This window comes from Lycorma delicatula, chromosome 2 (assembly GCF_047948215.1).
Source record: "Lycorma delicatula isolate Av1 chromosome 2, ASM4794821v1, whole genome shotgun sequence".
Lineage (NCBI taxonomy): Eukaryota > Metazoa > Arthropoda > Insecta > Hemiptera > Fulgoridae > Lycorma > Lycorma delicatula.
This window is the reverse complement of record NC_134456.1, coordinates 186,437,481-186,454,598: the sequence shown is the minus strand read 5'-3', so window position 1 is coordinate 186,454,598 and position 17,118 is coordinate 186,437,481. Positions and strand designations below refer to the sequence as shown.

Below are 17,118 nucleotides of genomic sequence, written 5' to 3'. Positions count from 1 at the left end.
GAAAAGTGAAACACAAAAGTGAGGTTAACAAGAATAGACTTATCATTAAATTTCATTTACAGTTATTTATTTTACATCACTTACCAAAAATTAATTGGCTGTTAAGTTAATTATTTGAGTTTTGATGAGAATTATGAATTCCGTGAGTTAATTTTAAATGCTTTCTTTATTGTTGTGCTGTGACTTGCTAACTAAACAATTACTTTAGCTGAATTTATTTATGAAAATTCATGAAAATTAAATCAGATATGTCATGTAACATTTTTTGGAATTAAATGTCTTATTTGATTTTTTAAATTAAGTTTGTATTAAACCATGTTTATGTATTTAAACCAATTAAAAATGCTATGCTATTATTATTAACAGTAAATCTAATTAAACAAAATTATTATTATACCTTTTGCCAGTAAATACTGTTTACTTGTAATTCTAAAAATGAATATGCTGTAACAATTTGAGAGAACTTGTTATATTTGAAATTTTAATTTTTCTTTAACAGGTTTATGGGTTCAGTGGTTTATCAGGGGTGCAGCTACAGTTGTAAAGTAAACCGGTTACACGAACAAACAACATATAGGTTTGCAGTTTCTGCATCAAATGATGCAGGGTCTGGACCATTATCCCACATTTACGAATTTACAACAGCTGTTGCTCCTCCTCCTTCACTTAAAGGTAAGTTAGGTTTGCTGGTATTAGTTTTAATCTATACTTTAAATTAGATATTGAGCGTTCACTGTAAAATATTAAGAAGATTGAGAGGTCATATTACAGCCTTGAATTAAAGTTGAACATGAATATTATGTATTCATTATAATGATTTTTTTTAGATTACCTTTAAGACTGATATCTGTCAGGATATAACTCAGCTTTATTATCATTTTTTTGTTGGCAGTATTTCATTTTCTAGTGCTATTTTACTGAAAGATTTATGTAGAATATTCTTTAATGTCTATAGAGAAAGCACAAATTTATGTCATTATTGAGATTTTTTTCTTTTAATAAACAACTTATTGAATCCTGATCAGGCATGGGATTTTTCATTTGCTACAAAATTTGCATTCCATATTATCATGCAAAGCTTAAACTTATATGTTTAAGTGCTAATAATAATAATATTAATAATAAAACATTACATGCTCATAACTGTTGTAGAATATTTAATGTCAACTCAAATAAAGAGTTAGAAATGTTATTTAATTATTCAGTGGTAGTAAATTAATGTATTTCAGAATAAATTATGAGTAAGAGTTTGAATAAAGGAAAGTAAGATGTTACTATAATATTGTAAACAGTATTTTATTTTTTATCATGTCTTTTTCTTTTAATTTGAAATGCAAATCAAAAACTTAAATAAAATAAAATCATTAACATTTTTAACATTCATAAGAATATTAATAATTTTAAACTTTACACTTTATTTTATCATTATAAAATTTAAGGATTTCCCTTAAATTCAGTTAGAGTTACATTAAGACTGATTTTTAATTTTTACTATTAGGCTAGCAAATTTGTGAAAGATACATTTGTGGACATTTACTGTGTTTGCTAAAAAAAAAAAAAATTGATATAAATATTTTAGATCTTTTTTTTTTTTTTTCTTTTTTTTATATTATTATTAAACTTTATTCTTTTTTTATTTTATTGTAATTGCACACAAAACATAACCACCAATTAAATATAGAATATATTACAAACTTCAAAGTGTTCTAAATTCGTTAAATAGTACACAGCTCTGAACTGGTGAATATTTTTAAATCCTGTGTAGCAATACAGGCCTGACAGTATTGTAGATAAAAATCACAAATCTACCATTGTTGATAACAGTCTTTATATTATACTCTTGCAGACAAAGACTACATGTCTTGAATGTATGAAATTATAAAAAAATGACTGCAGTATACTGAATAAACATACTTAGTTTAAATCCCTCACATATTTTTTAACATGTTCTAAATATGTGTCTGCCTAATTAAAAATAAAACTGCCAGCAGTGACATCATCTGATGCCAGGGATGGAACAGTATTTCCAGTCACTGAAGATTGTGGAAAGTACTTATTGGAAATGTTTTGAAATACATTAAAAACATTGTATTTATGGTTCAGTTTGACATTTCAAAAGTTTGTAGGTTTAGGTATTAACATAATTGCAAATGTATATGTTAATTTTAAATACATCATTCTTTTGATTTTTTTAGTATATATTGTTCCATCCATTTATTGTAAATAATTTTTTTTTTCAGGCATTAAAGTGTTAGATGTTGGAACTCGTTGTTGCACTGTTGAGTGGCAGGGTACACGGCGTATGGGGACTGATCCATTAGTTTATTGTGTACAGTTAGCTAGACATAGGCACCAAGAATATAAACAGGTACCAGTATTAAGTTTTTTAAATTTTGAACTTTAAAAATTTTCCTTTTTTTTAAATTTCACATTAACTATTCCTGTGATTGTTTTCTGTATTTATCTAAGTGATTTTATTTATACATAAAAAAATAATATTAATTAAGTGTAAAATACATTATTAAAAAGCTGAGGTGTTAAGTACCATTGCTATCATTCAACTTTTCTTCATCTGTTATTTATATTATTGGTTTCAGTTCTTAGTTTTGGTTTTTCAAGCCATGTACAACTTTAATGTCATCAGTTGGTGTTTGAACAAAGTCTGCCTTGGTTTATTACCTCGGTTAAGATAAATTGTTCTAAGCATTTAATTTGTTGATTCAATAAGATAAATAACATTTCTTATTTAGTTCATATTTTATTATATTCTTTAAATTTATAATTTATACATATGACATTGTTGAATGTCCATTAGTTATACATTGATATTTAAAACATGCTGAGTCACTGATTGCTGGTACTAGACTGAACAATAGAGAATTAGATACATTGTTACAATATTCATATAAAATATCAACTGTTAACAGAGCCAACTGAATATAGACGAATTAAATTAATTTATAATGAGTAAGAAGAACTAGACAGTTGTAGTTCTATTTTTACAACTTAAAAGGAGGAAGGAAGCATGAATCTCCTAGGTTGTTAGAGCCTGGTTAAACCTGAGTGACAATTCCATGTTTCCAATGCATGGGTGAAGAATTTTCGTTGGTAATTAATACTAAATCTCCAACACAAAGGTTATAAGAAGGAAAACACCATTTATAGTGTTGCTGTAAGTAATGTAAGTAGTCCTTTCACCAACATCTCCAGGTAGATTGTACAAATTTTTGGTGTGGATGCCAATGGCCTAAGCGATTACTTTTCAATCCTTTGATAACACTGATAGACAAAAAACATTTTTTTAATGTTTTTAGGTGTGATACCATTTCTTGAATTGCTTTTTTGCATACATTACAGATCTGTAAATACAATTTTTCTATCACCCTAGTTTTAAAAAGATTACGCTCCAAAAAAAAATTTAAGAGAAAATGTAGTTAAAATCTGTAAAATTATAATTTTGCATGGCCGTACCTGTGTTAGAATGATTTTGCTGATGCTTTTCTTTTATAAATAGCCTCAGGCACATCCTGAATTAATGTCCACTAGTAATCGGCTAGCATGTCAGTGTTCCATTTTCCTTTATAACATCTTTCCATCACCGAAATGTCTTCGTGAAAATGTTCACTGTGTTTGTCACTTATGTCTCCGAGGTTGTTTGGGGAAATATGCAGATGTGAGTGGAAAAAATGTATTTTCAAAGACATATTACATCCCATAGCTCTGTACGAAGTAAGAAATTAATATCATAAGTAGAAATTAATATCGTAAGAAATTAATATCATGGTAATTGTTGGATTTTTGTTTGCTGAGAAAAATTTTGCAAACGTCTAAATGAAGCCCAAGCTGTACATTCCATATTATTTAACATTGAATTAAATACATCATCTTTGTTTGACTAACTCTTTTATTTGAGGACCAACAAATATTCCTTCTTTAATTTTTCCTTCACTTGTATTCAGAAATTTCTGCCTGATGTACAAAAATCCGAGACCATCCTTCTTCATTACTTTTACAAAATTTTTTTTAGTCCTAGCTTGATATGGAGAGGAGGTAAAAATATTTTTTTGGGTTCAACTAAGGGCTCATGAATAATATTTTTCCCATTTGGGATTAAGTTGTATCGTTTGTTCCACTCTTGGGTAATAAAATGTTTATCCCTAGCTCGACTGTCCCATTCGCAAAGAAAACACATGTACTTAGTATAGCCTAACTCCATGCCTAACAAAATAGCTATAACTTTCAAATCACCACATATGTTCCAGCTAAGTTTTTTTATAATTTTTTTAAGGTCTTTCATCACATCATGTATCTTTTTCAAATTAATACCATAAGTGATTGGTATCAAAGGATATTTGTTACTGTTGTCTAAAAGGCATACTAGTCCTCAGGTTTATGAACTTGTCTTAAGTGCAACATAAGCTTATCAATATTTATACAATAAATCAAATTATTTTCATCAATAAAGTACTGAGAAAGTTCTTTTTGTTGGCTTTGAAAGCCCAAATTTTTTTTAAAGTAAATTCCAATCTTGCAGTCTTGATCCTACAGTTCAGCTTGATTTTTTGATAAATTTAAATCCCTAACAAAGTCATAATTCACGTTGTGATGTAAGATGTGGCTTATTTAAAAATAACTCAAAATCAAAATCATTGTTGTCTTCTTCAGTAGTGACTGATTCTTCATCGCTGCTTTTGAAACATACATTCACAGATGGTTCAGGAACTGGAATAATTTCACTGAGAGGTACAGGCCTCATTGCAGTTTGCAATGAAGGATATTTTACAGTATGCTTAGATTTTTTTAGAAATTACAGACACACTTGGTAAACAAAAGTAACAGTCAGTTACATGATCCTTTGGTTCACGCCAGACCATAGGTACATCAAATGGCAAAGCCTTCCGTGTACTTTTCAGCCATCCTCTTAAATAAACAGAACAATTAGTGCATACTATATGAGGAGCCCATGTCTTTCACCATCATATCAGCTGATCACCAATTCTACACTGAAAGTAAAAAAGATATGCTGTTTTAATAAAAGGTGTAATGCTTTTTTTATTTGATTTTACAGTAAACTCACCACATACGTAAAAAAAGCATCATATCATTTACACAATTTCAAGGCATTATGACACTGCACTGTTAACAAACTTAAGATAGCAATAAGACTGAACAGAATTAATTCATTCCTAAATTCAGTACTTAATACAAATAACATAGTTTTGTTTTCAGCTACATGTTTTGGCCTGCACAGACATGATTAATGTTGTTCATGAAGGCTCACTCTTCATAATTAGATAAGATGTCATAATATGTGATATGATATAATTCTTTGTCTAGTATTGTTTATTTATAGCTTACAAATTATGTTAACAAAGTTAAACAATAAAAAATGAGCTAACAAAATACAATATGGGAGCTTTAAATGCTAACTATACATTAAAAAATGAAACAAATCCTTGAATTATAATGTAAAAATTTTACAAAAATGTTGGGTGATAGAAAGATTCTGAGTTCATATTCGTTTTCAGCATCAAAAAACAGATTAAAATCATGTATCGCATGTTAGCAAACAAAGATTATGTTTATCAGTGTAATTGGTTTGAGGCAGAGAAATAAGTGGACATCCAATGAGAAAGTGTCACAGTGATAAAGGTTCTGGGTCCCCATGGTCTGTTAAAATAGTGAAGATAGGATGGGAATTGAGACAGGCTTTAATTTGTGTTAAAACTGCATATAATGCTTCAGAATTAAGAATTGTTTGTCCAGTTACATGGCTTATATGAAATTTTGATGCTTTTGACTGCACTTTCTCATAAACAATCAGAATGGGGAGAAGAGGGAGGAATAAATGACCAATTTATACCTTGAGTAGATGAAAATGCGTAAATCTAATTTAAATTTGTTTGAATTTAAAAGTTGATAAAAATCATACAGCATGTTTTTGGCGGCATGGAAATTGGGATCGTTATCAGGAAAAAAACTTGAATAGGTATACATATCTCTATGCAAAATAAATCTTTTAAATGCAGCAATGAACAACTGTGAAGTCTGATCTGAAACTAATTCTAAATGAATAGCTTTGTAGAAAAACATATAAAAAGTGATATATATAATATTTAATTAAGGTTTTAGACCTCTGCCCGCCAAGACTAATCATAATTGGACTGTTGTAGTCTACTGCACAAGTAGAGAAAGGTCGGAAAGGAATTACTCTAGAAGGTGGTAGCTGGCCAAGGTGTTGAATGCGGGTTTTTGTATTAACAAAAACATATGATATATTTATGAATGATTGAAGAAATAATTCTTTTACTGTTATTAAAATTAATATTTTTATCTTTTGTCCAATGGGATGAAAGTTGCAATAGCCAAAAAGGATCATGCCATCAAAGTGACATATCAATTAATTTACTTTGTGTATAACCTCTTGACAATACATATGCTGGAATATTATAGGATTTGACATAATGCCAGTTTGCATTTGAAGTATTTTTCTGAATCTCTGAGATTCTATTACTGACAAATCTCTTCCAATTAGGTGGTTGTCATGTATCCAATTTAGTGCTGTAATAGATTGTGTATAAATGGATTTTATCAAACATATGTTTAAGGCATTAATTACCTTTAATAATAATGACTACATAGTAAATAACCACAAAGTTCAAATCTTGGTAGTGTAATATCTTTTAAGGGGACTAATTTTGATTTAGAATAAAGTAAATTAGATGTAATTGTATGATTGGCATATACAATTCGTATGTAAATAGAACAGCTTAGCCTTTATGGATGCATTGGAAAATCCAAGTATTTGAATTGAATTAATTCTACTATCAGTGTTAGGTTTCGTGGAACAATTTGTTTTAATTGACTCAATCAAATGCAACTGATTCTTAAATTTAGCCATTGTGTTAGTAACTTGTTGGGTAAAATTTTGTCCTAATTAATTTTAAGTTGCTATAACAATTGCATAAAACGTATAACGTAATAGGACCATTGAGTCCAAGAGGATCAAATACACCTGCTATGTTGGACAATATATTTATTTTAGTGTGTTTTTTAGAATTATTAGATGAGTAGTTTGGAAAAGTCTATAAGATTTTCTAAAGTTGGTAAATTTTGTTCTTGTTTTGATGATATGGAAGAGTTGTGTTCAGAAGAAGATATGGTACGATTGTTAGAAAGCCATTTATGGAGTAGAAAACCGTATTGTTGTAATAACTTAGAAATATCAATTTTTAATTGAATAACTTCATCAAAGTTGTCTGAACTGGTTATGAGATCGTCAACATAAAAATCATTTTGAATGGATTTACATGCAAGTGGAAATTCATTTTCATTTTCATTTGCAATTTGAATTAAATACTGTGTGGCCAAATATGGTGTACAATTGGTCCCGTACGTTATGGTCTGTAATGCATAGTGTTTTATTTCTTGATCTGGAGAATCATGTCAAAGAATACATTGTAAACTGGAATCACTAGGTTTAACTAATACCTGACGGTACATTTTAGCTATGTCAGATGTAATTACAAATGATAGTAGCCAAGGTGCACATTAGGACACTGCATGACAAATTTTGCATTACAAATTGAACATGAACAAAGTTTGCAGCAAATTGGTCCCCAGAAGTTTGAGTTAGGAGCAAGAAAACTTCTGAAATTTGCAATGACATCATGGAATGGCTGCCAGTGAAGTCAGACTTACAGAAGACTTTGCAGGTGACAAGATGTGAATTTTTAAATAGACAGTCAATAACTAGAAAACTCCCACACAAGAATGAGCATATCAAAATTAAAGACAGTGCTGATAATATTTTTATTTTTATGTCAATATATCAGTGGTATTGGTAAAATGGATATCAGAGGGTCAGACAGTTAACCATTTCTGACCAAGCTGTTAAAACAGGTGAGTAAATATGTGAACTAAGTCCATGCGGCTTAGCTCCACTTGACTTGCTTTTTTTCAAAGTTAAATCTGCATTGAAGAACACCCGTTTTTGAACAGTGGATGAAGTAAAGTAGAAAATATTAAACTACTGAAGCAGATAATACTTGATGACTTACAACATTGCTCCTAGTAATGGAGAATTTGTATGCAGTGGTGTGTAGAATGAGAATGGGAGTATGTTGAAGGGGATAAAACCAAGTTGTAGAATAATTGTGTTAATGAACCATATTTTTTCAACCTATTTTGATATTTAACAGTCATAGTGCTTGTTTTAGGTATACATGGGACCAGATACCAAGGTTAGCGTTGGTGATCTGGAACCAGGTGCAGAATACCTTGTACGAGTATCATGTGTGAGACAAACTAGCAACAATGATCTGATGGGACCATTTTCACAGCCTACTGTATTCTCTACTCTTCCATTGCCTGATAATCGCACCCTTGCTCCAACTCCAAAGCCTCACCACTCTCAGGTAAATAAAGCCCTTTTAAATTATTACAGATTTGAGATTTTTTCGGAGGTGAATTTTTATAACTTATTTTATATAAGGTTTAATTCGTATATGTTAAAATAAAAATATGGTCAAATTTTATTATCGTGCTTTAAATATTATTTTACTTTTTAATCATTTGTTTTGATTAATTTGAAAGAAAATGCAATTTCAGTGTTAAGGGTTGTTATAAAGTAAATGATAATTGAAACAACTTACACAGACTGTCTTGTATTGATGTACATGTTAAGTACCTTTTTTCATAAAAACTCTCCCAATTACTGTTTCTAGCAGTTTTTGTAGACTATTTGTTGAAAAATGATTTTAAAATTTGTGTCTGATTATTCAAGAGCATGAATATTTTAAATAATCTGTATAAATTGAACAGTAATAATTCTTTAGCAAAGTTGTATGTGAACTTAACTGAAAGTGATGATTTTAATTGATCACTACTCTAATATTAATGTTCATCATTGTGTTTGACTACTGTATATAATTTCTATGAATCTGTCTGTGTGGTCATATATAATATATATATTTTTTTTTTCTTTACAAATTTGCTACTATAGGCTAGTGTGTATGAATGGAGTGATTTTCTTAGATGTGATTCAATAAACCAGCTACGGTTTTGTTGTTTAGGAATTTGATAAAAACATATAACTAATGCATAAATTATATATTTTAAATTTTTCTTTGGATAACACTATTTTTGAACACTTATTATAAACTGGTACATATAATACAAATTTGTGTAGTGTACTATTTCTAAATAAAATACAAATTTTTCTAAATTTTCTTTGTTTTATCCAACTTATCTTACATAATTTTGTTAAAAATTAAATTTTCTACAATTTTTGTTTAAAGGTTTTATGTGTTTATTACCCATTAAACTAAGTTATTGTATGTCAAACATAAAAAACAGTATTTTACCCTAGATTTCTCAAAAACTACCGCAGATATGTTTCTTGGGCCTATTTTATTCTATTTTTCAGGTCAAAAACCATAAGAAATCACTAATTTTGCCCTTAACATCCTAAAACTTTCAGTACAACTCATTTCACCAGGGTAGCTGACATCTGAGCAAAACTTTTCACTAGCTGTAACTTGCAAATGAAGCATTTTAGGACATGTGTTTACATGGACGTTTTGGTTATTTTCATGAGTAGAATAGATTATGAAAGTCCTTCCCAGGAGAACTTTGTGATTTTATGAACAGTGATTAAGAACAACATGTATGTTCTTCTTTATATCATTTCAATTAAAAGAAAGTCCATTGCTTTGATGAGAAAAAAGTTGGAGTATTATGTGGTCCTTGCTTTGTCGTAATTTTGTTGGTTATCATTTTCTACTTATTTTCTTCCATAGTTTATTATACTTCAATAAAGCAAGTTTAGTTAAACAAAAAAATGTGGAAAATAAAAAAATGTGTGAAAATAAAAAATAAATAATTAAATAATTGTGATTTGTTAATCATTTTTGAAGACATGTGATTCTATTTTTTGTACTATTGTTTGATCATTCTGAAATGGAGATTAGAATATTTAGTACATTATTATTAAACCAGCACTGGTAGTAAACACAAATATTAAGAATAAGGTGTTAAAACATGTGTGACAGCTTACATAACAACTGTGAGATTAGTGTTATGGTCAGTTAAAAATGTCACAGTTAATTACAAACAGCATTATTGCCAGTAACACTAGTCAACAAATTGAAACTTTTTTCAAGTAACATTGATGAAAGTAGTTGTATTTAAAGTATTTTGTGGCTCTTAAGTTTGAAAATGATAAGCAAAATACTGTAACAAATGGGAGTCCATTGTAATCGGGCACAAAACAGGCATGAGCCAAAACTCATCCACATCTTGTTAAATTCACTATAGGTCAGCTAAATTGTTAAAGCCATAATATATATATATTTTAACACGTACAGTTTTTCTTGTTTCAGAGGTTGAGGTTAAACTAAAAACAGAAGAAAACACATATTTTTGCAATGTAATGTATATTGAATAAAAAATATATTTTCATATAAAACATGTTCAAATCTAAACAAATCTAATTAAATATGTTTTATTAAGGACCATATGCAGTAAAAATATATAATGTTACATAAAGAGTGACAAAAATATTTCACTTTTTTCCCTCGTGTTTGTAAAATATTCTCTAAAAAAAAAAAAGAAGAAAACCAGCCTTGTGGTCCTAAGTTTGAGAACGATATGCAAAATTCTGTTACAGTGATGCTAGATGGGTCCCAGCATCCCTTGAATTGACCTGATGTCCTGGTGAACTCTCTCTCCTCATTCATCACTTGCTGCACTTAAGTTTTCCAGAAAATATCCAAATGAAGTGCAGAAAATGTATTTTTAAGGATTTGGGATATCCTATTAACTCATAGAATTTTAAGAGTTCATCTATAATGGTTCTTTTTATAGTTCTCATCTTTCTTATTACCCAGAAATTCCTTCACTACATTTACAAAACTGTTCCAAGCTGTCATTTAATTTTTCTTTAATTAGGGATCTATTCCTTATCAGATACCTTCTTTTAGTTTTGCATCACTTAGCTGGGAAAATAGTTCTTTTAAATACTTGAAAACATTATCTATTTTGTCCATAGCTTTAACAAATTTTTTCATTAGTTCAGGTTAAATATCAAGAGGCGGGAGAAGCACCTTTTTTTGGATCAGAAAGGTGCTTTCTGATCCATACTTTATATTTGAAGTAGCTGGTTAAAAAGTTCTATTAGGTTCAATCTTTCTTAATGAAATGTTCTTGTGTTGCCTGAATGTACCCGAAGCATAAAAAACAATACTTTGTAAAACCCCTTGAAGTTCTAGCAATATACCTATCGCTTTGAAATCTTCAGAAATATCCCATGATGCTATTCATATTTAACTTCATTTAGTATGGTAGCCAAGTTATAGTTTTCTTTCATTGTCACTATTCAGTGACAATGAAGAAAGGAATGGTGTTTCGTTTCCTTTATGCTGTTTTAGGCTGGAACATATGTTCCACATGTTCATTAAACCATTAATTTCATAACAGATCGTAGAAATCCTTCCATTTTATAAAATTTGAAAATGTCATAGTCCTTTCTTCGATAAAGTAAAACACCTGTGTTTATATCTAACAGGTTCCACTCTTGAAGTCTGGAATCAAGAAGTTCAGCTTTTTGTTTTGACAAACCCCCAGGTCACATACTAAATCAGTTAATTCATTTTGAGTTATTAAGTGAACCTCACTGGTGGTTGGTAAAACATAGGGTCACTACTAGTGGTCTCAGGAAGTTGTGAATCCAGATCGTGATGAAGAATAAGAATCATCAGGAAATGTAACGTTGTCCAAGTTTAAAGGTGCAATCAGCACTGATAATTAATTCCTGGCTGTGAGTAATGGGCCTTTTTGCTTAAGACAAATTTGGATTCTCAATTTTGCCCTTTTGCTTTTTTTTTTGAATACCCTCTGTTTTAGAAATGCAGAAGTAGCTATCACTTACATGGTCAGAAAGTTCTTTTCACACCTTAGGAACAGTAAAGGTTCAGAATCTTTTTTGCACTGCATTAGATTAATGTGACAACTCGCACAGCAAACATGAGGAGCCAAATGTTTATATTGATTTCCAATTTGGCACTTAAAATATTAAAAAGTAGACTTTTTTGACTTCCTGAGTTATAAATTTTGTCTTTAAAGTAATCTTCTGCATATATAATAAACTTATCCACTGGAGTTTTGCAACATTTTCGATTAGAACTTGTTATTTTTTATAAAATATAACAAAATCACTAAAAGACGTGATTGTACAGAAGACAGAATCAAACTAAACTTTTTTAAGATGTTTTTAAAACTTTTAGAATGCGGTGGGAATACCCTGTAAAGGCAGGTGTAAATAATATCAGGTAATTCAAAATAGGTTAACAGGTATATGGAAATGAGACATGGTAGGATATTTTTGTGAATAACTATTTTAATAAGTAGTTAATTGAAACACAAAAAGAGCATTTTCATTAATTTTACAAAAATCATGTCAACAAGTTAGGGTTAATGAAAAAGTAATAATGCTTTATTCAGTTTTCCAGGGCATAAGTTTGACATCCCATTCTATATTTACCATAAATTGAATCATTATTGCAGCTCTTCTATGTGTGCGGCTTGATGGTTAACAGTTAATTAAAATAAAACTGGATTAGTCACTAACATTAATTTTTATATATTGTTCTTTAATATCAATTCAATTTAAAAAATGCCCACTGCTTTGAATGAAAAAAAATTGGGATTGAATCATCTTGTATAGAGGATTGGTACCAACTTGTTAAAGAGTACAGCAAAACTTTTACTGATTGGGTTTTTATATACTCTGTGCTTGGTTTAATTTCATTTTTAACTTTTGTGCATGCTGTTATTGCTAATGCTTTCTTTTAATTTTACATCTTTTCTTTTAACTTTTTTAGACAACTGGGCGTAAACAGTTGAGTGATCAAGAGTGGGCAATAATAATGCTATGTGGTTTTATTACGGTTGCTGTGTTGGCAGCTGTTATTATGCAACATCTTATTTACTAATTGGTACAGGACAATGTTTGTGAAGATAAAAGACATTAAAAAATTAGCAAGATATTAAAAATGACTACAGACTGATAGACATGTTAATTTTCCACTCAAAGTGATCCATTTGATTTATTTATATCTATTTAAAGATGTATTCATCATCGTTATTATTATCAGATGTAATGATTAATTTTTTTATCGATTTCAAATATTTTACATTTTAATTGATGTTATATATTAAAGAGCGTGATCTTTTTATATAAATTGTTTTACTTGACATTTATAAAGTGAAAAATGTACTAAAATATATAAAAATATTAGTTTATTATTTAAAATAAAATTGAAGTAAAGCATAATGAAAGGCAACTATGAAACTGCATTTATTGCAATAAAGGTGTGTCAGAATAAGTATACTACAAACTTATATATACACACATTAAGTAACATTATATGTAATTTTGTGTATGAATATATATATATTAAAAAGTATGAAATAAAGGAGGAAAAATTGACCCATTTTGGGGGCGTCTTCCATGTTCTTATTCAGTTCTGCTGAATTATTATACAGAGACTGATAAGTGTAATTTTTATTATTAATAAATATAATCATACTTATTTTATTATTATTTTATTAATATTATTACTATTACATTTAATCTTAATTGTACTAATTATTTGGGTTTATTTTTTTAATGAATAAAATAGGAAATGGGGAAAATGAAAGTGATGCACTTTTATTGCATAAACATTAATTTTCATGTGTACGTTTATATACTCAGTGTTCATGTAGAAAATACATGTACTTGTTTTTATATTGCTGGGGAATCTAAATTATTGTATTAATTTTGCTGTTTGATAGTTTTGGTATTATTATTATTATTTTTTATTAAAATGATAAATAGACTTAAATTCCTATTGTTTATTTTATGTAGATGGTTTTTTGCATGAATCTCCCTTTGAAAAGTATTAATTTTATATGTTTATTATTGTCTCATATTATATGGGCTTGGAATTATCTGTATGATTAATTTTTTCCATATTTTTCAATGCTTTACAAATAAAAATAAAATATAATCCTTAAGTAATTTTCAATTTATTATAAGTAATATATATATATTTTTTTAATTTTTATTAAAATATTAGCCATATTATTTAAATTTTATTTATAGTTTTATTTATTTATTAATTCATTTACTTATCATAATTATTATTCATATATGCACAACAGGACCACTTTTTCTTAGTGCATGAGTTTTATTATTACTGTGAATTATGTATGTACATCTTAAAATGTTCAATGTCAATTTTTAGTAATAGAATTATTATTATTACTTTAAAATTATTTTAATTAAATTACTATGCTGCCTCAAGTGCATGTGGGAGTGCTAATCTATTATTTTATATATAAACATATATATTATAATTATTAGCAGATCCTTAAGTTCACTTTTATTCTTATTAGGCAGTTCTGAACGTATTTATCAAAGTATCATTTAATGTTTTGGTTATATATTGATAATTATATATATATATATTCGTACGCTTTTTCTTTTGGTGGTGTTACATATATTTATGTATATACTAATTATATATATATAGTTACTATTATTATTTTTTACATACTAATTTTTATATTAAATCTTTGTTTTTAATTAGGATAAAATCAAAAAGTTGTACATTTTTATACATATTTAATTATTATTCTTGTTTTGAAATTATTTGATATTATAACTATTCATTATTTTTTCACTAAGACAGATGGCATTGTTTTATTGTATTTTCACTATTTAGTTGCAGTGAATGCCAAATTAATTATTCTAAATAAAAAAATAATTAATGAAAGCGTTTATAGTTTTGAATGTTGGTGATGAAATATAATAAATATTACTCTTTTACCCATGCTTTTGTTTGTAGTTTTTTGTGTTACATTCGATGGATCCTAAATATATGGCCTCTTTAGTTTTAAATATAATTGTTATTAGTGTGCAATAGTATTTATTAATAATATATTTTATATTATATAAATATTATATCCGTACACATTAATGTAAAAGTTCCATTATTAACCGTAATACACTCCAGTGAAACTACTATGTCAATTGTTAATTATTAATTATAATAAATTAATAAAAAAAAGCAGTTATTTGTTATAAATTTTTCTAGGGGAAAAGTTGTTAAGTCTGCGATATTATTGAAAATATAAATAAATAAATAAAACATTGTTAATTTTTAATAATATGATCATTATGTGACATTAGGGATATGAATTATTATATAAAAATAATGAAGAAATATTTTTTATCTGTATAGAGATTTATAATATATTGTGTATTAATGTGTATTATTATTATTCTTATTGATTAATATGGTAATGTAATGTGATTTTAGAAAATGTCATGTCATGTATTATTGTTATTTATTATTAACTGTGTATAAATTTTTATTTAATATTATTATATATTAAATATTTATTTCCATATAAATATATTATAATAAATGAATGCTATATTATTGAATGGAAAAGTATTAATTGCTAAGACCTGTGGAATATTAATATATTATTTACTAATATGTTATAATATATTAAAATTATTGATCGGTGCTAATTGAATTATGAATAAATTATAATAGGCCTAAATAAAAAATATTATTATATTTAAACAATGTTTGTTCAGAGCTGCCCACAATGAAAGAAAAATAGCTTTATTTATTTATTTATTTATTTTTATCAGAGGTACAGCTCTTGTTATATATTTTATTGTTAATTTAATTACGTAATTAATTAACTGTATTGCCTTATTACGAAAGGAGACTGTGCAATACATTTTATTATTTATTTTTTTGTCTCTTTTATTCCATTGTTTGTTATTTGTATGTTTGATCATAAATTAGAGGAGGCGGTTGGAGTGATAGTTACCGAAGTCTTGCCGTGCCCCCTTACCTCCTCTTAATTATCAGTATGCATTTCACGCTTCATTATAAATTTTAATGATATCCTAAATGTATACATTTTTTTTTACAGGAATAGAATACAGATCATTTACAGTAAGGTATATTATTTTATATGTTAATTACATTTTTTCTTCATAATTTACTATTCTAGGAGAGGAGCTATGTAGTGTGTGATAATTATTTGCATATTGTGGTTATTAATCATGAAGTAAAATGCACTTGCTGCTCTTTGGTAATCTTGGTTCATTCCTTTAATATGTGCACACATTTCCAAACACACACACACACACACACACACACACACACACAAAATATGCATTAATAACCTTTATATAAATATTTGATTATGTTTTGATGCATTTTTCTACTTACAGGCTTGCATGCATGTGGGCATGCACACACACGCGCGCGCACACACACACACACACACACACACACACACACACACACACACACACACACACACACACACACACATACACACATGTACTATATACATTCATCCAAAAGGATGTTATGATTATGAAATAATACAATGTCATTGTTATAATGTTATAAATAATAATGATAATAGTAATAAAATTATGTTGAAGCATAAATTATATAATATTATTGTTATTATTTTTTATTATATTGCATAAAATGACAAGATATATATATATATATATATAAGATATATATATATACATACTAATTATTATTACTATTATTATTATTATCATCAATTATTATGTATTAGAATAAATAAATAAATACGTATTATAAATATATAAAATGACATGTTATATTTTATGTAAGTAAAATTATCATTATTAAATTTACAAAAAAATGTAAATTGATTTTATTTTTTATTCTTAATTGTTAATGTGTACTTCTTCTTTTCCTTTAATTTGAACCACAGATTCTATTTTGCTTCACTCAAAGAATACAAAGAGAATAATAACTCCTTTGTATTTGGATGTTAATTTCGTAAGAAAATGTTCCTTACATATAATGAGCAGTGTTTCATGCATAAAAAATACACACACTCTTTCTCCCCTCCCCCCCCTCATTCTCTCTCTCTCTCTCTCTCTCTCTCTCTCTCTCTCTCTGTGTGTGTGTGTGTGTGTGTGTGTGTGTGTGTTTTAGAAAAGCAATACTGAAAGTGATCTAAGAGCAGAAGATTTGTCCCAAAGTAAGTTTACCAATT

The 17,118-nt window shown here is 27.8% G+C and overlaps 1 protein-coding gene across 6 annotated transcripts in view; it reads left to right on the top strand.

Annotated features, from left to right (window-relative positions):
* Window positions 1-16,414, top strand: part of mtgo (miles to go) — a 570,373-nt gene extending 553,959 nt beyond the window's left edge. For all 6 annotated transcript variants that reach the window (XM_075356873.1, XM_075356872.1, XM_075356874.1 and 3 more), the window contains 4 exons: window positions 500-672; window positions 2,241-2,368; window positions 8,220-8,417; window positions 12,882-16,414. In XM_075356873.1, coding sequence (XP_075212988.1) covers window positions 500-672; window positions 2,241-2,368; window positions 8,220-8,417; window positions 12,882-12,992 — 610 coding nt within the window. In that variant the 3' untranslated portion in view covers window positions 12,993-16,414. The remainder of the gene's footprint in view (window positions 1-499; window positions 673-2,240; window positions 2,369-8,219; window positions 8,418-12,881) is intronic.
* The last annotated feature ends 704 nt before the right edge of the window (window positions 16,415-17,118 follow it).